At 39.1% G+C, this 21,800-nt stretch overlaps 1 protein-coding gene and 1 pseudogene across 2 annotated transcripts; one reads left to right on the top strand and one right to left on the bottom strand.

The window, feature by feature from the left end:
• Positions 1-305: 305 nt before the first annotated feature.
• Positions 306-20,074, top strand: LOC149028774 (uncharacterized). 2 transcript variants are annotated; one of them, XM_089139012.1, is made up of 9 exons: positions 306-484; positions 1,139-1,162; positions 5,764-5,869; positions 5,982-6,050; positions 8,788-9,281; positions 9,941-10,202; positions 12,093-12,301; positions 18,517-18,624; positions 19,700-20,074. In XM_089139012.1, exons 1-8 carry the CDS (start codon positions 480-482, stop codon positions 18,581-18,583), a joined length of 1,236 nt encoding a protein of 411 aa, XP_088995138.1. In that variant the 5' UTR covers positions 306-479; the 3' UTR covers positions 18,584-18,624; positions 19,700-20,074. The 2 variants fall into 2 exon arrangements, with proteins under 2 accessions (XP_088995138.1, XP_088995137.1); XM_089139011.1 differs by lacking the exon at positions 19,700-20,074 and having other exon boundaries at positions 307-484; positions 18,517-18,726.
• On the bottom strand, positions 2,761-3,475 carry LOC149028775 (putative BOI-related E3 ubiquitin-protein ligase 3; annotated as a pseudogene).
• Positions 20,075-21,800: the final 1,726 nt, after the last annotated feature.

Genomic DNA, 21,800 nt, shown 5'->3' with positions numbered 1-21,800 from the left:
CAAAAAAATAAAATAAAATTGAAAAAAAACCGAGGTTGACCAACCAAAAAAATAAAATAAAATTGAAATGAGTTGAGGAACTATGTAGCTTCGCTACTCGTTAATGCAATACTTTTTCTTTCCTGAACAAAAAACTACAGTGGCAGAGTCCGAATACCTTGGGTCGGGGGAAGCCGGCTGCCTGCCTATATTCATTACATAAAGTTTCGATAAAGATATAGTCGAGGTGAGCGTAAGTGTGCAACTGTGCAAGCCGGTCCGGATGACCATCTGATAAAAAAAAACAAAATTGTTTACTTAGCCACGTGTTTGATTTTAATGCTGAGAATTTCTTCACTTTTTATCTGAATGCAAAAATAAATATATCTGCCATTAATTAATCGTAGCTCTCTTTCGCTTTTTCTTTCTGTTTCGACTATCGCTCGTTTGTCACTGCCGACGCAGTCACTGTATCCTTCGATCTCTCTCGGTCTTGGTTTATGAGGTGAGAGTTGCTGGTTCTTGATCTATATCTCATTTTAATTTCTTTGGTAGTTTAGGTTAACGAATAGGTTTTTGAGTTTGATTTGTGACTTATTTCAACTGGATTAATTGGCAGATCCCTTTTTCTTGATGGGTTTTGTGTAGGAAAAGATTCAAGATGAAATCTTTTTCTGTTTAAGTGTATTTGAGAGGCCCGATTTGGATTGGTTTTTCATTTTATTTTATATTTTATATTTTATGTGGGTGGGCTGGACTCTGAATGTCGATTAATTCTTTTCTTTCGTTGTTCTTCTGGTCGCTGATCTGGGTTTTCGGTTTTCTTAGATTTGATGCTTTTGGAAATTCTTTTGCCTGTTTGTATTTAAAAAGGGTTTCTGCTTTTCAGTAAGGTTTTTTTTTTTTGTGAAAGATTTGATTTTTAGAGCATTTTTAAGCTTCTTTTTTATGTTATTCTTCACTTCTCTCTTGTAATTGTTAATGAATTATTTGTTAAGATAATAATTTTTTGATGGGTTGAGGAATATATCGCATTTATGTTTACCTTTTGGGTCCGTTGTTTCTTTTTGAGTTTTTGCATTTTTCTTTTTCAATAAAGCACTTGAATTTGAAAACTTATCTATTCGTGGTTTTGTCAATTGTTTGATCCTCTGTGCAGCTCGAAGGAGAGACCCACTCTAGGGTATGTTATCTTTCTTTTTTCATTTTTGTATTCCAGTCATAAAGTATGCTTGTTTAGGCTGTATTTCTTGCTTAAGATATTACATATCTGTAACTGCCGGTGGATTTAAGGTCTATGGTCTGTGTGTCAAATTTCTGATTCATTTTACTATATCCTAGTTGAAGTTCTGATATTTGTCTTAATATGTGAAGTTGTGCTTACTGGGAAGTGGAAGTCTTCTAAGTGTCATTTTTATCTGTGATCAGCTCTTCATGATGTATTAGTGAATTTGTTTTTGGTTAAGACATTTAATTTCTTAGCTTCTCTGATTCACCTAGCTATTTTGCTTCTAGCATTTCTGTTAACTTGGAAATAATCGCATTAGGACTCCAATCCAATCTGCTGCTTTGATATGAGCCAGCTACTATGAATTGTAATGTTAGTGCAACTGCCAAGTTTCAATACTGAGTGGCATGGAGTGTTATGATGCTTGAATAGTCAAATGTAGTTTGTACTAGAAAAGAAAAGTCAAAGAGGATAGCATCTGATGAAGTCATCTCATGCTGATCAAAACTCCGTCAAGTTGCAAGTGTCTTTGCTGTTGGAATGATGTAGTCACTCTCAAGGGCAGAGCAGGGTTACATTAGGAGGGGCCAAGTACGGATATTTCATGCAAAACACAATTAATTTGCTACCCATTATCTTTATCATTAAAGATCTTCTCCATTCAGGGGCCCAATTACTGATATTTTACACTGGAAAGAGGGTCGGGAAATCTCAAAATTTCGGGAATGGAATGGGGGAAATTTCATAAAATTGGTTTTTTTTTTTGGGTTGGGGGGGGGGAGTGCTGATATTTCACACATATGTAGAGGGCTGTAGGGGAAATTTCAAATATTTGGAAAGGGAAAAAGTAAATTTCAAAAGAATTGGGGGGGGGGGGGGGGAGGTACCTCTGTGCATGGCCTCACTCACTGCACAACCTACTATGATTTCTGTGCTGAGCGCTGATAACCAAAGCATCTAATTGCAATTCAACTTTGAATTTTCTGTTTTATCTTAAGCCAAAACTAAGGTTTTTTATGCAAAGAATCTGAGTTCTCTGCAGGGAGGTTTCAGTTTCTGGTGTTTCTTACTTAGAGGAAAAAAGTTCAGCCGAAAAATGTTTGATAAATCTGTTTTGTTTCTGATTATTTTTGCGTCATAAATTGAAATTCATAAAAAATTTTGCGTCTATTGTTGCGTCTGTTTTTTGAAGCAAAAGTTGGGTGTGAGCTGGGTTTAAGTGAAAACATTTTGTAGAGGACTCATGGAATTTGGCATCCTGAACATAATAACCTTGCTAAAACCTCTCATATTGTGATAAAACTCTTCCATTCGTTTCTTCTTCAACGCTAATGGCTAGGGATTGTTCAGTTCTTCATCTTCCTTTTGGGTATGAGAATCTGAACTGAATGTAATTGTCTTATTTTTGCTTGTTTTCTTGTGTTGGTTCAATATTCAATATGGCTTGTTTTCCATTAAAATACAGATAAATATGTCTATCAAAATTCTCATTTGCCAGTCAAATTACATGCTCAATCTGCTTCCGTAACTCATTTTTTTCTTTTTCTAATTTTCTACACCATGAGAACTTCCATGCTCGCCTTTTTTTGAGAATTATTGATGGGGCAAGAAGCGAGAAATTTCACAAGACTTGCACAGACAAAGATGCTTGTAGGGAAGGGGGGAAAAAGCACGATTTTTGAGAATTGCAGGCCTTGCAAGCCATGTGTCTCATTAGTTCCTCTGCCTCTTTTCAGATGTTCTCTTCTCTGTAATGCTCATGAGAGATGTCACAACAATGTTCTGCATCTTCTGCTCCAGCAGTGGGAAGCCAACAAATGTTCTCTTTGACCTATTCTGGGGCATTGTTGAGGGCTATAACCATGGGTTCATTCTCTTTGTTGACTCTTTGCTGTGCTTGGTTCCACATCTCCACCCTTCTCAAGCATTCTTGCAACTCCATTGTTCTTTTAGTAGCTCTTGTAATGCCTCCATCCTTCTGTCTCAATAAACTCGTTATCTTTGATTCCATCCTCTTTTGAAGCATTTCCACTTGATGCTTCATTTTCTCTTGCACAGCTAATCTGACTGTCTCACTCTGTTTTTTACCCATCAGGAAACAAGAAAGCCAAACCAGAGAACAACTCTAATCTATCAGCCTAATAAATTAATCATCAGAAAAAGAAAAGGTAGAAACCCATTTGAGATTATTACCTGCAATAGGATATATCGATCTATCTCCAATGTCTGTATATCAATCTGAGCAGCTATTGACTCGGAAGACGCCATTGATAGAGGATTGCTTTGAGATAGTGTAGAAAAAGAAGAAGAAGAAGAAAGCAGGGGCCCATTTGTGAATGCATGCTGAATATTGTTTCTGCTTCCAGAGGCTAGTTTTGTGAAACACCAATAAAAGTTTTTCTGCTTCCAGAAACACCTTCTGAGTGTTTCTGGTGTTTCTCAAAGCAGAAACACTAAGTGGGTTACTGGGTTATCAAACAGCTACTTAGTTTTGACATACTGGAAATACTTTTACAGGACACACTAAAATCATTACTACCTTTTCCTTCCTGATCAGTGGAATCATTGCTTGGTTGAGTTGTTCACTTTAAACCTGTGTTTCCTCTATAGTTCAGTACGATCAAGTGTTTATGCCACTCAAATTTCAAGGAGGCTACACCGTGGATACGTATACCATATAGCAGAGCTATACAAATTGTCTAGCGTTTGGTTGTATATAAGAAGGTTACTGTTTTTTGGCATTGCAAATCTATGATTTTAGCTGCTGGCAACTTGTTTGACATTAGAGTGTAATTTCAAAGAATTATGTAGATAGTCTAATTTAAGATTTTAATAGTGATTTGTAACATTGAGATTTTTTCCTGTGCAAAGTCAGCCATTGGGGGTTGGAGGATTTGAATTTGCAAATAAATCTCCATTTGTTAATGGATGTAATAATCCCTTATGTAGGATTAGGAATAGTTGGGGACATGGTGGGAGATCTTGCGAGATCTCTCGTTTTTTCAAATAGGCGGGACAAGATGGAGGTCGAGAGCAGAGAGTTGGGATATCTCGCTTGAGATCTCGCTATATCTCGCCCTGGATCTCGCTGGAACTCCCAATTTTTGCCTTTTTTTGTGGATTTCGGTTGGATTTTCACTTGCAATTACTCTTAACACATCTACAGCATCGAAGGAAGATTAATCATTCTTTGTTTGTTTTATGAACTTATGATTTAATTACTTGTATAGAACTTCTAATGGTTGTATAATTTTATTATTCTATTATTGAAAATTGAGATTGTGATACTCATATGGATGGAATTTTGATAACATTTAGGTTATTTGATGCATTTGAGACACTTGCTTTTCATATGTATGCCTTAAAGGTTCTACATTACATGCTGTATAACCTTGCATTCCCTAATCCTACAACATTTCGGTTTCACACTATGGATAGACTTAGAAATCATATTTAGGGTTGTTTTCTGACAAATCCAAGCACACCAATGTGTTCAAAAGGCCTTCAATAGGCTAAATACCAAGTTTCAACTCAATTGGCACCCTAAAGCCCACCGAGATAGGCCACCGAGTTGACGTCAAAAAATTGTATATCTCGACCGAGATAGTCGAGATCTTGGTTTTTCAAGGTGGCAAGATCTCGCTCGAGAGCGAGATCTTCTACCATGGTTGGGGAGTATGAAAGTCATTGCTAACTGGATATTTTTTCCTTAATTTTCTTGCTTGACAGCCCGAGAGAGCAATAGCAGGTCGTAAAGAGTTAAGAGGTGTGGTGTTGTTTGAAATTGGTTATCAATTAGGAAGGAGATTATTCTAGAATAAATTGTTGGCCTTTTTTTTATTTTGGGTCTAAATTTAACACATTTTTTTGTTTGTTTGAGCTTTGATTCAACTGTTTTTTCACCAAAAGAAATGGATTTTGTGTAGAAGTTAAATCTTAGGAGAAGTATGCTGGATAGAGAGAAAAAAATTACATATCCTTAATTCTTTATTAGCTTAGGGGAAGAAAATGCAATGAAGTATGGGTGAAAATAGAAAAGGAAAAGGCAAAAAGAGCTGAATGATTAATCTTTTCCCCCATGATTAGGTAGCCGTCAGTTGCTAAAGTTAATTCTGAAGATTCATGTTATGTATTTGGGCTTTTCCTGGTCCATTCAGTTGTGAGATAATGCACTAGAAAATATACTGACTTCATGTTGTCAGATAGTTTTATTGGTTATGCATTTAGAATGAGAATGGTGCTTCTTTCTGAGGGGTTCTTTTTAATTTTTATTTTTTTATGCTCGACCTCTGTAAAAGTAACCAAATTAGTTCTTGTAACTTGTGGGTGAGATATCTTATGCACACACATTTTGTTCTCAAGAACTGAAGGGAGACATATTTACTTGTTTGGAGACCCACAATAGTTAGCTAGTGCTTGTTAACTGATCATGGTGGCATGTTTTCCTTTCAACACATACTTAATTTCTATTGATCACAAGCTTGATTGTGTATTTTCCTATCATGCTGATTATGCAACTGGTTAACTTCAATTTTATTTCGTTCATTCAACTACAGTGGCACGCGGATTAAGACCCGCAAACGGAATATAGCAGCACCTCTGGACCCTGCAGCATTTGCAGATGCAGTGGTCCAGGTATATCTGGATAATGCCGGTGATCTGGTAAGTGATGCATTTAAAATATTTTATTCGTGTGGTTTTCCATAAAGGAGTGCTCCTGTGTCTGTATGATCCCGTTTTCTTGAAATGATTGGCAAAGTGTTTGTGGCTACAGGAACTAATTGCTAAGAGCATCGAGTCTGCAGACCTGAACTTCTCTAGATATGGGGACACCTTTTTTGAGGCAAGGATTCTAGACAAACCAAGATAATTTTTTGTTGATCTGTTTTTATCATGTTCTCGTTGTTTTTACCCATTAGTTAGTTGTGGATAGTAGAATATTTTGGAAAGGAGTTCATATGTGTGCATCATTCTGGTGTATATTGCTTTCAGGCCTTCTCATTGTAGATGGGTGAGAGACGTCACTAATGCTAGTAGACTTACTCAAATATCTCATCCTTACAACAAACAAATAAAATAAATTGAAAAAAGGGCAAATCCGGTGCGAAATGCTTCCGCAAGCAGAGACCCGGGGGGGGGGGGAAGCAGTTTTCCTATGCAGTCTTTCCCCTACAATTTTTGTTGGGAGGCTGTTCTGATGCACTGACCTTGGGGCTACAATTGTGGTCCACCAAACGTTGCACCAACGCCTGCCCCTAAATAAAATGAATTAAATGATTCAAATTAATCTTGATGAGGAATCAGGTTTAACTCCATAATGCCTTGACCTTGGGGCTACAGTTGTGGTCCACCAACCGTTGCGCCATGGCCTGCCCCTAAATTAATTAAATGATTCAAATTAATCTGGATGAGGAATCAGGTTTAACTCAATAATGAGTTGGAATTTTTTGTAATGATTAAGTTTTAAGTGACATGGCCATGCTCAACAGATGTCTTTAAATGCCCCAGTACAGAAAACTGAGAGAAGTACAAAATCCAGATTGAAGGAACTAAGAGATAGGGACAAACCTAAAAAACCTAAGAGAAATGTCAAGAAAAGACATGAATGGCTTAGGCCTTGTGTCCAGCATGACCTCTAATGGAGCTGATTGAAAGGCAATGATCCATGTAGCCAACCTCATTTTGTTGGGATAAGCTTGAGTGGTTGTTGGTGTAATACAGTTTTAGTCATTGAAGTTAATTTGGTATAGTAAATTGGTCTTTCATCGTAACTGAGCTTTATTCATGTGTATGAAGTTTGCAAAAAACTTGGGGGTCATGCTTGTGTGGATGAGAACTAACACAGTGAAAAGGGCTTTTTGATTATTTCAGCAGCTCAGAACTATGGGGTTGGAAAGCAGGCTTCCCATAGTTGTCAAGGCGTCGCCTAGGTGTCCATGAGCTGTGGTGGTTCCAGGCGTCCAGGTGTTGCTTTGTTGCCTAGGCTCCTTGACTGGTGTGAGGTGTCACCTTGATTTTCTTCCCATCCTCTGTTGGCACCTTGTCGCTAGACACCATGACAACTATAAGGCTGTCTAGGGGAGTATTTGGTGATGTGATCTCAAACACTTAAGGTCAAACATCGTCATCATCTCTTGTAGAAGTTGGTTGAATTTGGATGCTCTGTGTATCTTGGGAAGAGGAGTATGATGGGATCATGATGTCATTATCCATTTATTGTCCCACTTATTTAAAACCCACTCACTTTCTCCTTCTCTTTTTCTAGCCTAAGGTTCTTCCCTCTCTCTTGCTTTTATGTGTGTGCGCATCTGTGTTTTTGTCCTCTGGGGTTATGGTTAGCCTGTTGTGTCTTTGTATCCTCTGCTGGTGAGTAAATCCCACACTTAGGCTGAGGGAGTCCCAAAGAGACCCCATAGCCAGTCACAATTACAACCAAAATAGGTGCTGGTGTCTGCTTTCTAACAGTGACACTGTCACAGAATGCTAAAGTCAATCCTTTGAACTCCCAGATATATCCCACCATACACAGCAAATTGTCTTAAGAAAAGGAAGCTAGGCAGCATCCTATTGTACTGCAGGCTCAAAACAGAGCATTTTAGACAAATTTCTCTCACTTTACTAATGGTATCTACATAGTGTAAATTTGATTAGATTACTATCTTTTATTCATCAACATTAGTCATGTACCTTGCTTGCAAAACATGATCTTTTAACTCAAAACTAAAAGGTCAAAGAAGATCAGGGAGGATAGGAATGAGAATTGAGAAGACACTTTTTGTCTTGTTTCAGAGGTCAAATGAGAAGCATTAATATATAGGCAACTAAACTGAATTTTGCAGATGCTAACATTAACTAACCCATATAAGAGTGAAAGTGTAGTCTACGAGAACCAGGCAATATTTTCTTGAAAATTTAAAAAGAGCCTGTGATATGTAATTAGGAGAAAGAAATGATTAACAACAGAGCAGTGATATATAACCCTTCTGATTCATTCATGGATTATTCATTATATATTTTAACTTTCATGTGCATGGGACCCATAGAAAATCAAGCTCCCATATTAGCTACATCATCTTGGACCCTGTCATCCACATCATGTGACCTTTCCAGTCCTTTGAAGTTCTATTGTCCTTCCCCCCCCCCCGCGTGTGCTGGAGACATTCTTTTATTATTATTATTAGTATTTTGGGGGGGGGGGGTGTCTTTTTGTGTCATGTGTTAATGCTTTTTGACTGTGCATGGTGGAAGGATTGTAGCGCTGGTCTCTTATTGGCCTTGTGTTAGAATATCTTCCGTGGTATTATTTTGTTTTTCCGGATTTCATGTATTCCATATTGTACGTGTAGCGAATCTGTGTTCTGCATTAATAGGCCTACTCTTGGTTCCATTTTATGAAGGGAACTCTATAAGTTCTTTTTTCTTTCTTTCCTTTCCTTCATGAATTGTGTAAGTTTTAAAACTTGAGATAGTGTAGAATAATTTATATGTTGATTTTACGATGTAACTGTTTGCCAGTTAACTTTCAGTGATTTTTGTTATCGGTCATAAGATGTGTGTGTCTGATTATTGTACAATTGCAGGTTGTCTTTACAGGAGGGCGCACTCAACCTGGTACGATAAAACCTGATGAGGGGGAACGCCACACTTATTCAGTGTTAGATTGTGAACCAACTCGTGAAGCTATTTTGCTTTCTGTTCTCTACATACAAAAGATTCTGCGCCGAAGGCCTTTCCTGATAAAGAATCTTGAAAATGTTATGAGAAAATTCCTGCAGTCATTGGAACTCTTTGAGGAGAATGAAAGGAAGAAGCTTGCAATTTTTACAGCGCTTACATTCTCCCAGAAGCTATCTGGGCTTCCACCGGAGTCTGTATTACAGCCACTGCTCAAGGATAATCTTATTGCCAAGGGGCTAGTTCTTTCATTCATCACTGAGTTCTTCAAGGAATATCTTGTTGACAATAGCCTTGATGACCTGATTTCACTTTTGAAGCGTGGGAAGATGGAGGATAATCTCCTTGACTTCTTCCCATCATCCAAGCGCTCTTCTGAAGCCTTTTCTGAGCATTTCACGTGGGTTTCCTTCAGTAGAAATACTTTGCCTTTTAATTTGCTGAAAATGCAGATGATCTTTGATCTGTTGTAGTTATGGTCATAGTTGTCTTATTAAGTGCTAGGGATTGGGAATCTTTTATTATTATTATTATTATTATTATTATTATTATTATTATTATTTATTATTATTTTTTTTTAAAGATTTTTGGTAGAGAAGGGCATTGTTTTTGGCAAAGGATCCATGAATGATAAGAAAATATATCTTCTTAGAAAATTCTTGTTGAAGAAAAGATCATGTGTTAATGGTGGATTTGATTTTCTGGTCTATTTAGTTTGTTGTTTTTAACCATTGATATGCCATTGCATTTTTAACTTAACAAGAATATAAATTCTTTAAATAATAGAATCTGATGTAGCATTATTTCATAAATGGTGATTATTATTTCATATTTACGGTGCTACTATTACCTGACGATAAACTAAAGGTTGCAAGAACGGATGTTGGCATACTAGGAAAGCATTAGTAGTAGATTTTGTGTATCTTCTTTTTGTTATTTACTGGCAGCCTGTAATATTGGGATACAAATATGGACTTTGGCTTCTGATTTCTTGTACTTTCTGTGACTGTTTCTATAGTTTGAACATAGTGTTGAATTTTGTGTCTCGCTGATGCTCAGGAAGGCAGGATTGCTAAATCTGGTTGAATACAATGAGAAGAAGATGTTTGAGGTTAAACTCAAGGAGATGAAGGCTTCACTGACAAATCAGATAGCTGAAGAGACTGATATCGATGACGTTATAGACACTGTCAAGCAACGTCTAAAGGACGCTAAGTTGCCTGATGTTGAAGTTGTGCGCCTTTTGTGGGATGTTATAATGGATGCTGTTCAGTGGTCTGGGAAAAACCAACAGCAGAATGCTAATGCAGCTCTTCGGCAGGTGTGTATTTGGTGTACTTGTTATTCACATTAATCGACATGGTAGCCTCTCTGGAGATCTTTAAAGTTTGGAGCCCATGGAATTTATTTGCTCATTTATTTGTATTTTGATGAGTGGCAATGTGATGTTAGACTTCTATGGATACAGTTACCAATACTACTTGTGTTCTAATTAAGGGTTCCCCTTCAAGGTATAGGAAGGTCCATAAACTGGCTACTAAAAGACATCTAAGAAGTTTGGAATTGATGCTGAAATTTGTAGTCTTTACAAGAAATTAAATAAGTAATAGTCTTACTAAACTAATGCTTTGAAGATCCTCATGATTGATTACCAAAAGAAAAAAATGATTATGGGTGAACCAGTAACATCCAAGCCACAAGACGTAGCCTGAACGAGAAATTGGTTCAGTTGAACCATAACAGGTTCAATGTGGTAACGCAACCCCATTTTAGCCTCGCATGGTTCCTCTTTCCTTGGTACTTGGTGTACCTTTGAGGCTTTGATCTGCATCATGATACTCATTCTTTTTATTTTCTTTAATTACAGGAACACATTACATCTCTAAAGGTCTTGGTTGACGTGGTTGTTGCCATTTGTAGTCCTTTAGCCTGGACACATTCTGTACCTACTATAGAGAAAGAGGCTATGTTTATTGATTTAGGTTCCATTTTTGGATATGATAGGAATCTTATGCAATTAGGGGGGAACCTGAGAAAAAGACATATAATATACCTGTTGACTTGGTGTAAATGTTCTGGATGTTTTACCTGTGAAATGGAGAGGTGCAACAGGTGTTACGCGGAAAATGCTTGCCCAGTCAAACTTAAGGGAAAATTTCACAGGACAGAAATAAGACAGGCCATGAATAATGGTGCAGATTTTGGTAGTTAAGAAGAGCAATATAGATAAGATGAGTGTAGAAGAGATGAGTATATTGAGGAGGATGTGTGACAAGAATTTGAAATATAAAATAAGGAATGATTGTATTAGAAGTGACTTGGGAGTGGCACCAATTCAGGTTAGGCTTTGGGAGACCTTCTTGAGGCAGTTTGGGCACGTCCGTCGGAGACCTATCTATGCACCAAATAAGGAAGAGTGACCAAATTCAGTTGAGCGGAGGTAAAGGGGTAGAGGTAGGCCAAAAATGACTGCTGGAGTGGTACTAAGAAAGGATACTCAGGTGGTGGGAATCAATCCTTAATGCAAGTATCTTAGTTGTATTACTCATTAGGGGATGGTCTGGTATGCTTGTCTGACTATTGCATTGACCTCTTTCCCTTAGCTATTATCCTTCCTACTTTCTTTAACTCCCCTGTACTTCTCCTTCTTTTCTCTCTCTTTAATCCTTAGGGCAATGATCTAAGTTGTCGACTATTGCTTTGACCTCTTTCCCTTAGCTATTATCTTTCCTACTTTCTTCAATTTCCCTGCACTTCTTTCTCCTTCTCCTTCTTCTCTCTCTCTCTCTTCTTTTTTTCTTGATGCCTCCTATTTAGTTGGGATAAGGTTATGGTTGTTGTTCAGGCGGGTTATAGTTGTTTCAATTGTGAATGTTTGTCTATATGAAAATATTCATTTTGATGTCAGTTGACTAAAGTGAATCCATTACTAGCTCTGTTTCTCTCCTAGTTAATTATTTTCTGAAGGAAAAATAATATGTGCACTTACTGTTATTCTAGCAGCATGCTTCTTATGGAGACAGATTGATCCTTGTTAGTTGGTTCGGTTTGTTACCAAGGGACATTAGTGTAGGCTTCTCTCTTTTTCTCAATCTTAATTCTTAGTAAGAGAGGGGAAATGTTTATTATTGTTGTACCACCATACAGTTCACTTTTGAGTTTTGATAGTCTTGGTGGTTTGAATTTTTTGACCAGAATGTTTCCTTCACAGGTGAAAACATGGGCTAAACTTCTGAATACTTTCTGTACAAATGGGAAGCTAGAGCTTGAACTCATGTACAAAGTTCAGATCCAATGCTATGAGGATGCAAAATTGATGAAGTTATTTCCAGAAATTGTGAGGTCTCTCTATGATCAGGATGTTCTTGCAGAAGATACTATTCTCCTCTGGTTCCGCAAAGGAACAAACACGAAGGGCAGGTTTGTAAATGATTTCACTCTTCTGTAGCCAACTGATGTACTTTAGGCAATTATCTGTTTTTATAGGTAGCCCTGCAGCTTGGGCAGTCCAACCATACAAATTAGCATTGTTATCCTGCCAGCCCAAATGATTGGTTATGGAATTAATTGCCCTTCATTGTTAAGAGGCAAGGTTGAAGATTTCGTTTCATCTCGAGGTTTTGGCCACCTTGAGATGACCGAAATCTCACTGACACTCAGTACAAATTCTGCCAGGTTTCAGTGGTTTGTTTCATTGGGGTTCTATGCATTTTATGTGTCTGGATCTTTTTGGACAGCCTAATTTAGGGTCTATAAACATATCCACGGTTAGTTCGGTTTGAAAAAACAACCCACAGTGGTCTTTTGGATTTGCACTCGTTGTTTGTGTCTATGCTGTCAATTCTAAATATATTTTTAAACATCTAAACATTCTTGGAAGTATAAATTCACATTCATGTAAACCCTATCTTATTCTGTATTAACACATTTAAATAATCATATTGCAAAACTAGTTATTACGTAAATAGGTGTTTTGTGTTGAGTCTTGATTGGCAGTGCACTGTTGAATCTGCATTTATAGTTACATATTTATACTTTGGTTAAGTACTTTAAGATATTAAGAACAAGCAACTTAAAGTAAGTGAAACATTATTATACATTATTGAAGATTCCAAAAGATTAAGTGTATAATTTTCAAGGACATCATCAGTCATCACATCATACTCTCCAACAGTCTTAATACAATTGTTTAGTACTTTGTGGAAGTTTAATGTAACTAATGTGTATTGCTCTTTGAGTACACCTATTATAGGATGTAGATAACCAAATTGTGAAGAAACCCTTTGATCCATTGTGATGAATCATATGATGCTGTTGGTAGCATGTACGCCTGGTGGCTTTGGTTGGAGAAGATGATGTTTACAAAAGTCATTTCAGTCATTTCGTTGAGTGGGTGTTAGTGCCCTCGGATCACGAGGGCATGCCACATGTGATGAATCATATGATGCTGTTGGTAGCATGTACGCCTGGTGGCTTTGGTAGGAGAAGATGATGTTTACAAAAGTCATTTCAGTCATTCCGTTGAGTGGGTGTAAGCGCCCTCAGATCACGAGGGCATGCCACATGGAGGAGAGAGAGAGGGTTAGTGGTGATTGGGGGAGTTATAAATAGGAGAGAAGGTGTGAGGAAAGGGGTATCAAATGCTTAATGTGAGTGTTGTTGAGCAGTCTTTGGCTGAGGGACAACATTGTCTGCTGTGGGGGGTGACTGGCACCATTTTAACTAGTTTATCTTGTTTGTTTTGATATTAATTTTCATATTCGATTCCTGGGTTCTTATCAACTGGTACCAGAGTGCATTTTGATCCGAGGGAAGTAAGATGGCAGCCAAATTATCCATGTCTTCCTGTGAAAGGGAAGTACAAGGATGGCTGATAGGGGTCTTGTTATTTTGTTGGGAACACTAGATTGAGGATGACCAACGGTTGGGAATGATGCTCCAATACCTGGAAGGGGATGCTTTGGATTGGGTTTACTGAGGAAATTGGCCGGAATTCATTGGTTGAGCTTCAAAGAAGCTCTGAAACTTGACTTCGGTGATGAGCAAGCCGTTGTAATGCTGAGAGAGATAGAGGACATAGGAATCTCGTTAAGGGTGGAGGCACGTTTTGCACTGTGGTTCATGAAACATCATTATTCAAATCCACTGAAGTTGTGAAGGTTGAAGTTGCAGAAGACGCTCCAAAAAATTTTAGAACCATTCGGACTTGGGGTGAAGGCATTGCAAATCGACTCAATGGCGATGAGGCATTGGTTGAGTTCTTCATAGATGAGGAATAAGAGGCCCGAGGGAGTAGAGGATAGGAGAAACAAAGTCGGTCCAAAGAGAATCTTGGCTAGGCAGCAAGATCCCTGGCAAAACCACCTTGGAAGAGGGTGAAAATGATGGTGGCAGCACGTGTCAGGTTGCATCACTGGCATACGGTGACCCACTGATGTGAACCCGATTCTAGGGTTAGGGTTTCTAGAATAATTTTCCTTGAATTTAGGATTTGCCCATAATCTTCTAGCAAATTAATGGGATGATGTAAGGATCCAAGGATGATCCTAAGACTATTATGGGATGAAAAGGGTTAATCCAAAGTTATCTGGGAAATCTTTTTTGTCAAATCAAATGGATTGAGAAATTTTTTGGGGAAAAGGAAAAATAAAAATTAGGGTTTTGTCAAAACCCAAGATGGGATAGTTTACTTGGTAGTAGGATAGCCAAAATAATACTAGGGAAGATGGGAAGGGTAAAGAAAACCTGCATTGGGGTTTGGGGATGACTCTTGGGAAGGCTATGGGTGGATCTCTAAAGGATCTTGGGCAATCTTGATTTTTTCTTTCTTTTCTCTCTTTTCTTACTCTTCTTTTCCTCTTTCTTTCTTTCTTTCTTTTCTTTGTCTTCTCCCCCCCCCCCCCCCCCCCTTTTCCCCTGTTATTCTGTTGCTGCAAGGAAGAGAGACCTGGGGGTGGGGGAGGGGTGTCGTAGGGCAGGGGAGAAGTGGGGGAGGGGCCTAGAGGGGTTGTGTGGTGGGAATAGGGGCGTCGTGGGGACCTGGGTATCCTGCTGCCTGGGTGCGGCAGCAGGGGAAAGGGATGGGGGGGGGGGGACTGCCCACAACAGGGGAGGGTGGGGGGATGTCTTGCAGGGGTAGGAAAGGTGGTGGGGGCTGTTGGGACTTGGGATTTGAAGGGAAAAGAGGTGGGGATGGCCTGCAATGGAGAGGGAAGGAGGGGAAAGGGGTTAGGGCGCACTTGTTGGCTGCTGCATGCTCTTGAAGAAGATGATGGAATTCTTAATGGAGATGCTGATCGTTGAATAAGAGACTTAATAACTCAACCGTGTCCCCTCAACAAGGAACCGCGATCCTTAACTCAAACTCAAATTTTATTCAATAATTAGACTTAAAGTTACACAGTAAGAATATGACTTAATTTATATAGCTTACTAAAAAGAGCAAGACACTAGGTGGGATTCTTTATACATTAGGATTCCACCACATAATCTTGACCATTGAAATAAAATCTAAACATTCAAAGGTCCCTAATGTACACATGCTGAAATAGAAGAATTAATTAAGTTAAACTCTAATAAGCACATGCTTAAATTTTATTTTAATTAAAACTCTAATTGCCACGTGCTAGGGTTTGAAAGAACTAAGGCCTCACTGACTCAATTTAACCAACTTGGACTCTAGAAATTAAACTGGAAGTAAATTCCAGCAACTAATTTGGGCAGAACATGCTCAAAATGCCCCTCCTAGGGTTTTGGCCCGCCTAGGAGGCTTCTTAGAGCCGTCTTGTGGGCCCTGCTTAGGGTTTTGGCCAGGGGTCCAAACTGTGTTCATATCACCTATGTTGCGACAACAAGGATGTTACCGATTGATTTCTGGTGTCGTGGCACATGGCCAAAGAGGGAGAAGTGTATGAAGGACAGTGGCAAAAATATGGGAGGCGGCTAGGGTGTTTACCAGAGGTGTATCATAGGAGAATGGAAGGAGAAGATAGGGCTTAACTAGGAGGCAATTGGACTCTTGAACTGGACCTGGTTGAAGCAGTCGGGCCAGTCAAAGAGGTGGGCTTGCCCAGCAATAAAGGCTTGTAAAATGGGCTTTTAAAGATAAAAGCTCTAGGCCCAGCCCATCTGGTGTGGTGGGAAGGACACACTCATGGACAACTCATTACATTAGTTCCTTGACCAGCCCAATGCATCATCAACCACGACCCAATTAATGCAGTTGGACCATGAACTGACGCGCGGTCCAGATAGAATCAAGGGACCACTCAAACCACGTTCCAGTCAACCCTAAAGCAGGCTGGACCATTGTCTTCCAACTTAAGCCACACACAGGAGTCTCTACCTCAATGGCAGGCTTTCCCAGATTTTTGTACCAGGAGGCGCAGGGAACGGTGACGCAAGTCAGTATCCCAATTCCAGCTGCCGGGGCTTCGCTTCTTCGTTGGATCTCCCAACTTAAAGCATCGACGGCAGTGGTTCGCTTTCCATGACCTGCAGGGCTTCGACTGCAGAACCACCTTCTCAAGCTGTGGACCCCTTATTGGTTTCGCATGTAACACGTGGTCCAGCCATGGAGAAGGGGGTTTGTCTTGCAATTTACTCTGCAATGAGGCGGCATTGCTCAGAATTCAAGCTTCTGATATTTACAGCACCACAGTTTAGGAGGCATAGCGTAGTGTGTACCTTTGGCTTATGGGAAGACCATTATACAAACCTGTCATTGAATTTTGTGGTGTTATCAAGATCAGTGGTAGGTATGCTTCGGGTTCATCATTGCAGCCTCGTTTCGTGGCTGTAATGAGTATACTTGCATTGGGTTGCACCCTTTTCTTCTGTGGCAATGATGGAAACCCTATTCCAGCAGGCAGACCAAGATCCTGCAAACTATCCCTTGGGCCTGTCCTGCTAAGAGTCTCGCAGGTAGTTCTATTCCCTTCAATCGAGGCTCTGGTGAAGAATGGAAATAATTGAACAGTATGATCATTGAATTGGGAAGTGGCATTGGACACTAGTTGTGGCTATAGAAATTGGTCTGCTATCGGGCCTCTGAGAATGTTGCCGAACTGGAGTGGCTGTGTTGCAAGCATGTGAAGATTAGGCATCTCATTTTCCTTCACCTTGAGGAGAAGGTGAAATTTTGAGGTGCAGGTAGTGCTTAGGGCCTTGGGATCACAAGATCATGCCATGTGGAGGAGGGGGGGTGTTGAATAGGAGAGAGAGGAGTCTTTGCTGAGGGACAACATTTTATGCTGTGGGTGGCTGACACCATTGTAACAGTCTATTTTGTTTGTTCTGATATCAGTTTTCATATTCAATTCGTGGGTTCTTATCAGTGGGCCTCACACTAAATTACCAAAATTCTTGAGATTAACCAAAATTGAAATTTCAGACCGAACTAATAAAATTTTGTCGAAATTCCAGTCAACCACTCAATTTCATTTTGCAGGTATGTTTTATTTTAGTGACCTCGAAACATCCGAATCTTGCAAAACTTTGCAAGATTTCAAAACCGTTGTTAGAGGTACCTTGGTGGACTGGTCCAATCAGAACCTAATGTCATCCAACATATCTCTGGTTTAAAGTGGCCTACTGAACCTTGGACCTTAGATGAGAAGGTAACCTTGTGGATGGGCTTGGGCTTGTTGATCTCACAACACTAAATCATGAAGAAGACACATAGCTGTAGGGTTTCCTTTTTTTTTTGGGGGGGGGGGGGGGGGATGTAGAATAGCTGATGGGACATATATCCAGTCCAAATTTGACTGCTTTCTCTCTCTCTCTCTCTCTCTCTCTCTCTCTCTCTCTGTTTTTTTTCTTTCTAAAATTTGTTAAAAGCCAGTACTAGATTGATTAAAGATTAAAAACGAGCAATATATTATACTGATGAAATTAAAGAGAACTTGAATTTTGGAAATAAATTCCATTTTTCAGTCATCCCCCCCCCCACCCCAGAAAAAAAAAGAAGAAGAAGAAAGAGAGAGAAAAGGAAAAGGAATAAAAATGAAGAAGAAAAAGAAGCAAAGAGGAAAAAAATCCAAGAAGCAAAGAGGAAAAAAATCCCAACTCAAGAAAAGGGTGGTGCCATTCTTGATCATGGATGCTTGTCATTTGTGGAGGGACCAGATCTCCTTCATGGCTGGATTATTTTCCACCCTTGACCATGCTAAACAATCATTTTGTCATGTCAAACCAAGATAAACTGACAAATGACTGAATATATAATAAAATATATAAGTAATGATTAGTTTCCAGTAAATTATATTTTTTTTGGTAACCAGTTTCTAGTAAAATTTGATGGTTAACAAATTGATCTTTCTTTAAACATTTCTATATATTCCACAACTCTGGGGAGATTATGTACATCATGAAATAAAGTACAGATGCTTGCCACCTTTTCCAATTGATAATCACTGGTCAAGATGAATATAGTTTCCTTGTGCCACACACTGCAGTGGGTGTCTAAAATTAACCCTTAGCCTAATCGGACCTGCTTTGACCTGATTTCATTGATAACTCTTCTGGTCATCGAAACATTGTTCCTCTGAGCATTCTATATTTTCAGTTTGGTTGGAGAATTTATTATTCACTTCTTTGTTGTAACCTAAACATCATCTTTGTGTGGACTTGTTCAGGCAAACCTTTGTGAAGGCGTTGGAGTCATTTGTGAATTGGTTGGAAGAGGCTGAAGAAGAAGAATGAGTTCATAATGAATATTCTGACCGATCTCATTTCATAAACCAGTAATTTCTCCCCTTCAATTATCCTTCACCTAATCAAACCGCGTGATTTTCTGTGTTCATGACATTGAAAATCATTTAATATTTTTGCTGCTTTGAGTTAAACCTAGATGATGTCTCTCTCCCTCACCCTGCCCCCCTACTTATATTCTTTTGCATATGGAACACTATTACTATACCCCATGTTGGATGTCTTTCTGTGGTGGGTCTGAAGTGTTGAAAACCATTTCACCCAATTTTGACTTCAGGAAACTCTATGACGTTTGCTTATGCCGCAAGCAAGTTAGATCTATTTGAATATACAGCTACCTTGTACTGGAAATGTGATCTTGCTCAAATCTGATGGCACTAATATTTTTACGGGGAATGGGTATTTGGGAGGATGACTTTTGAAACACTTGATTTGGAAAGTGAAATCCATTAGGGAAAATCATCACTCCTCTGAAATAACTGGAAAACGGGCCTAACCAAGGAATGCAGGTGAAGACCACAGTTCTGCTTTTTGGTAGCACTTAGGATGAAGGTCTCCAATTCTGGTGACCTGATATCATGGAGATGCTCTTATTTCCCAAGAATGATACGCTTGATAAGTCTTTTAAGGAAAAAAGAAAAAAGAAGTGTTTTAGTTAAGCTCTTTTTAAATATTCTTAATTCATATCTTTAAAACTAAATGAGCATCAAATCCATGCTTGCAGTGGAGTTAGTTTATGAGCTGTGGTTTAATCATCCTCTCTCTCTCTCTCTCTCTCTCTCTCTCTCTCTCCCTCCTGGTAGAAGGTTTAATCATCTTTTCAAGGATAAAGAAAATGTATTATGAAATTCCTACATGAGATTTCCTCATAGCCATGGCTTCCACCCACCCCAAACACCACCCCCCCACCCACCCCAGAACACTGAAATATCATTGTAGGGAACTGTATTAGATGGTGAAGCTGGATTTCCCGAATAATCAATTGTGTTTCTTTTCTGCAAAAAATAGAAGCATCGCAGTTAAATTTGAAGAGTCTTCGTTTATGGGGTTCAGAAAAAAAAGTTAGTGCCGCTGCTGTTTTAGGTTGAATAATTTTCTTTGCCACAGATTAGTTCCGGTTCCAGTGGAATTCATTAAAAGCTTGCTGGGCATCCCAAGCATCGTGTGCTGCTGCTAGTAGCTTTGCCATCACTTGGTAAGCTTCAGCTCGGATACCATTCAATCTTGGGGTGACAATTTGATGCATCTGTGGAGCTTGTTGAACGTGTAAAATTTCTTTATTGCAATTTGATCTTTGTATATTGTTATCCGCTGAACTGGCGATCTCATTGTCAGCTGAAGAAAAATTGATCTGTTGCACTATTGACACTGACACCCCCCGGTGCTTGTAGCTGAGTTTGGTTCTTTTGCCTCAAGAGAGTTGAAAACTCCTGTCATCATCTGTTTTGGATTTTGGAGGTGGGGCATTTAGCTTGTCGTTGTTCAAACGTGGGTCTCTTTCTTAAATGTGTGGTAGAGGTATATGAAAATATTGTTGCCTTTTGCCAATTTTCATTTTTTGCGGCTATTGGCAACTGCTAATAGATAGGGCTACGGTAGGGCCAGTGTGGGTTAGGCTTTTTCAATCCCAGTTTCAGTCTTATATATTTTTGGCTAAGGTCATTCTTGCCCTGATCCTAATTTAGGGCATAGAAATGTTGTTCATGATCTTAAGCCCTACAGGGCCAAGCCAAACCCATTTCTTCCCTAATTGTCCCTGGTTGGGTGGGGTCTAGATAAGTTGGCCCTGGTTCCATCCCTGATTGGCCCTCTTCCTAGTTGGCTTTGATCCTGACCTTGTCCCTAATTGGCCCTGATCTTGTCTCTGTCCCTGTCCTTGACCCTGAGTGGCCTTGATTATGTCCCTGTACCTGATTGGCCCCGTCTCTGATTGGTCATAACTTTGACTTTGTCTCTAGTTGGTCTTGATTTTGCCCCTATCCCTGATTGGCTCTTAGCCTGACCCTGTCTCTGTCTCTGTCCCAATTGGCCCTGATTCTGTCCCTATCCCTGATTGATCCTAATCCTAACCCGAGGGATTGGCTCTAATCTTGACTTTGTCTCAATTGGCCTTGTCTCTGTCCTTGTCCTTTGGCCCGACCCTTTTGCTGCCTCTATCAAGGTTAGTATGAAGCTTATCTTATAAGTAAAGTAAGAGTTGGAATCAGGGACAAAATTAGAGTTAGGATTAGAAACAAAATCAAGGCAAAAATCAAGGACAGGATTAGAAAAAAAAAATCATGGTCAAAATTCAGGTTAGAATTAAGGCTAAAATGGGACAAATAATATTCCCAAGTTTTCCGTTGGTCCAAATTTAGGGTCAAAATATTGTGGCCTTGACCTGCCTTTAGGGCTAAAATCTTGAGCCTATACCGGGTTAGGGTCACTAGAGCAAAACTTGTACCCCTACTAATGGTTTATGCGATGGAGCATTTAGTTCTCCATCTAGTTAAAAATCTAGTAGTGTAAATCTTATGAGTACAGAGAAAAAGGAAGAAAAAAAAAGAAGTCAAATAATGATCCAATGCAAATGGAAGGGAGTTGTGATATGATAAATTGTTTCAATTGCTATAATTTTTAATTGATCAAAACCCACCACTATTTCTAAGAATAGAAAGATCGGGAAATTTTTTGTGATGGATTCCTTAAGGCTGTTAAGAAGATCAAAAAGAGAAAATAAAAGTGTCCGCGTTTGAAATGTCCATCTTGGTTCCCACTAGCTTCATACCCTGGTTATAAGAAAAAAACCATAGCCCTCTACCATATGACTACCAAAGGATTTGGGATAAATTTTCAGTTTATACTCTTTGTCTTCATCGGAGGGAATTTGGAACAGCCCAACATTGATTGAGCGGATTTAATGAATGGCACGTCGAAGCCGGTAATGGCCGCGATCGTGGTTTTAATGGCTGTGGTTCGGTCGATGATTAGAAGCCTGAGTTTGCTCGCTTCTACTCAGTTCACTTGCAATGGCAACCTTTGTTTGCAGAGAAATATAACATCAAATGTACTATCAAGGGTTCCCATGGTGACGGCAATCAAATCCTACATATCAATATTTGTATATACTAGTAAAAGTTCATACGTGAAAATGGATGTAGCTATATATAAAAAGAATTAAGAAAAATATTGAAACAGGCGTAAAATTGAAAAAACATATGAGAAACCA

Source organism: Hakea prostrata, chromosome 1 (genome assembly GCF_041222555.1).
Source record: "Hakea prostrata isolate BN-2017 chromosome 1, UWA_Hpros_2, whole genome shotgun sequence".
In the NCBI taxonomy this organism is placed as follows: domain Eukaryota; kingdom Viridiplantae; phylum Streptophyta; class Magnoliopsida; order Proteales; family Proteaceae; genus Hakea; species Hakea prostrata.
Note: the sequence above shows the minus strand (reverse complement) of the source record. Positions and strands in the feature narration are given on the sequence as shown.

Excerpts from the sequence above, each read along its gene's own strand:
- LOC149028774 (XM_089139012.1), top strand. Across the intron at positions 1,163-5,763 it reads AAGGAGAGACCCACTCTAGG|TGGCACGCGGATTAAGACCC; the intron begins GTATGTTATCTT and ends ATTCAACTACAG. Across the intron at positions 9,282-9,940 it reads GCCTTTTCTGAGCATTTCAC|GAAGGCAGGATTGCTAAATC; the intron begins GTGGGTTTCCTT and ends GCTGATGCTCAG.